General features: G+C 54.9%; 1 protein-coding gene across 1 annotated transcript; it reads left to right on the top strand.

The window, feature by feature from the left end:
* Positions 1–447: 447 nt before the first annotated feature.
* LOC125506792 (ethylene-responsive transcription factor 14-like) lies at positions 448–897 on the top strand. Its single transcript, XM_048671501.1, has one exon. It carries the CDS (start codon positions 532–534, stop codon positions 895–897), a length of 366 nt encoding a protein of 121 aa, XP_048527458.1. The 5' UTR covers positions 448–531.
* Positions 898–2,066: the final 1,169 nt, after the last annotated feature.

Raw genomic sequence — 2,066 nt, 5'->3', positions numbered from 1 at the left:
ATTTTTTCTATTAATACGATTATTTCATTCGACACTAAGGAGAATACATATACGTGCAGAGGCTGATTTTTTAAGACAACTAATTAGTCAAAATCACACATGCCTGCAGCTTATTGAAAAATAAAATATAATGACGACCGTCCAGGTACAGGGCATTCATTCAAGCCCAACAAAGGATCGGTCCACTTGCTTTAACCGATACTAGTCTAATTAACAACTTGCAGTAGTAGTGCTTCTTAAATTGTAACGTTGAGCTTTTAAGCAGGTGCAGTGCTAGCGATGAGGGGCCCGTCGTCCACAATCTCAACCGCGCGCGCCAGAGAGAATCGATCCATTAGGGCTGGCTAGCTAGGTATCACGACGGAGCAGTAGTATATTAAATACCACACTCTCACTCTCTGCCATTCACATCGCCATCGTCGTCGACACATCCACACAGCACACACACAAAGCCTAACTAGCTAGCTTCAGCCTCTACTTACTAGGGTTAGCTAAGAACGATCTCGGATCGATCGACTAGATCACTAAGTAATGGAGGGTGGCGGCGGCTGGGGTGATCAGGCTGGGAAGGATGGCGGATGCGAGAGCACCAAGTACCGTGGGGTGCGACGCCGCCCGTCCGGCAAGTTCGCGGCGGAGATCCGCGACTCCAGCCGGCAGAGCGTCCGCAAATGGCTCGGCACCTTCGACACAGCCGAGGAGGCCGCACGGGCCTACGACCGCTCGGCCTACGCCATGCGCGGCCACCTGGCCGTGCTCAACTTCCCCGCCGAGGCGCGCAACTACGTCCGGGGTGGGTCGTCGTCGTCCCAGCAACAGGTGATTGAGCTCGAGTGCCTGGATGATGAGGTGCTGCAGGACATGCTCAGGGACGGGAGTGGTGGAAGGAATAATTAACACTACCGAATTTGAGTACTGAGCTACTGATCGTGCGATCAATTCATGCACCATCACCTGATCGTATTTATGGCTGTGATGCAAAATCATATAGATCATCCATGATCGAGCTTCCGATCCGTGCTTTGCATGCATGTATGTCAATGTTGGATTTCCAGTATTCTTAGGTGTTCAATGAAACTATATATGAAAGTGATCGATCTGATGTGAGCTGATCAGGAACCCTGTATTAATCGTACGTGATCCTATATATCATCATGCAAGTTACTATGTAATTGGGTTGCTTGTTGGATTAATCACCTTCTTCTCCTCATTTAGTCCCCACCCCCGAATACAGTTTTGGTAGATCATGCATGCATGCGGAAATCTGTAGAGGATCTGAATTGCAAGCCTATATGATTAACGTTTTCCACCTAATTGATTGGGCCTCCTCCTCCGGTGCGGCGGCGCAGCGCCGCACCGGGGCCTCCCCGCCGGGCCTCCCTCTCCTCCCCGCCGGGCATCCCTCTCCTCCCGCCGCCGCCGCCGAGGGCATCGCAGGCTAAGCCTGCAGGCCGCAGCGGCGGCTGCGGCAATCTTCCTCGGCCGAAGATCGGATCTGGGTGGCGGCGACCCACTCCGGCCGATTCAAGGGCGGTGGCGCAGGCCGGTGGCGACCAGGGTTGTCGTGCTGGCGGCGGCAATGAAGAGATCACGTCGGCGGCTAGGGTGTCCGATCTGGATCCCTTTCGGATCCAGATGGTGGTTCCTCGAGCCGTCGTGCGGATCCTTTGTTCTGGCGCGGCAAGCGGCCTCTGGACTAGGCACGCGACACGAGGACGTCGGGGGCTCCGGCCCTGGGCGTGGAGGTGGTGGCCATCTTATTCGCCGGAGGTGGGCGGCTAGATGGTTGTGGATTCTCGCACCCAGTCCCGGCATAGAGTGGGGAGACGAGGCTGCCGGTGTAAACCGTGCTATGACTCGGGTCATGGCGGGCGATGGCGGCGTTTTCGCATCGTTATCTTGTTGAAGACATCGCCTCTGCAGTTTCTGTCGACTTGCTTGCACTGCTCTGGGTGAAAACCTAGATCCGGAGTTTCCGGATCAGACAATGGCGGTGCTTTTGGCGTCGTTTTCCCTCATGGGGGCATCGTTTTTTGAGCAGCGGCTGGATGCAGGACCAGAGGACG

The sequence above is a fragment of the Triticum urartu genome, chromosome 5 (genome assembly GCF_003073215.2).
Source record: "Triticum urartu cultivar G1812 chromosome 5, Tu2.1, whole genome shotgun sequence".
Lineage (NCBI taxonomy): Eukaryota > Viridiplantae > Streptophyta > Magnoliopsida > Poales > Poaceae > Triticum > Triticum urartu.
The sequence above is the reverse complement of the archived record's forward strand: the minus strand, read 5'-3'. Positions and strand labels throughout refer to the sequence as shown.

Excerpts from the sequence above, each read along its gene's own strand:
- LOC125506792 (XM_048671501.1), top strand. The coding sequence starts at position 532 with ATGGAGGGTGGCGGCGGCTGGGGTGATCAGGCTGGGAAGGATGGCGGA.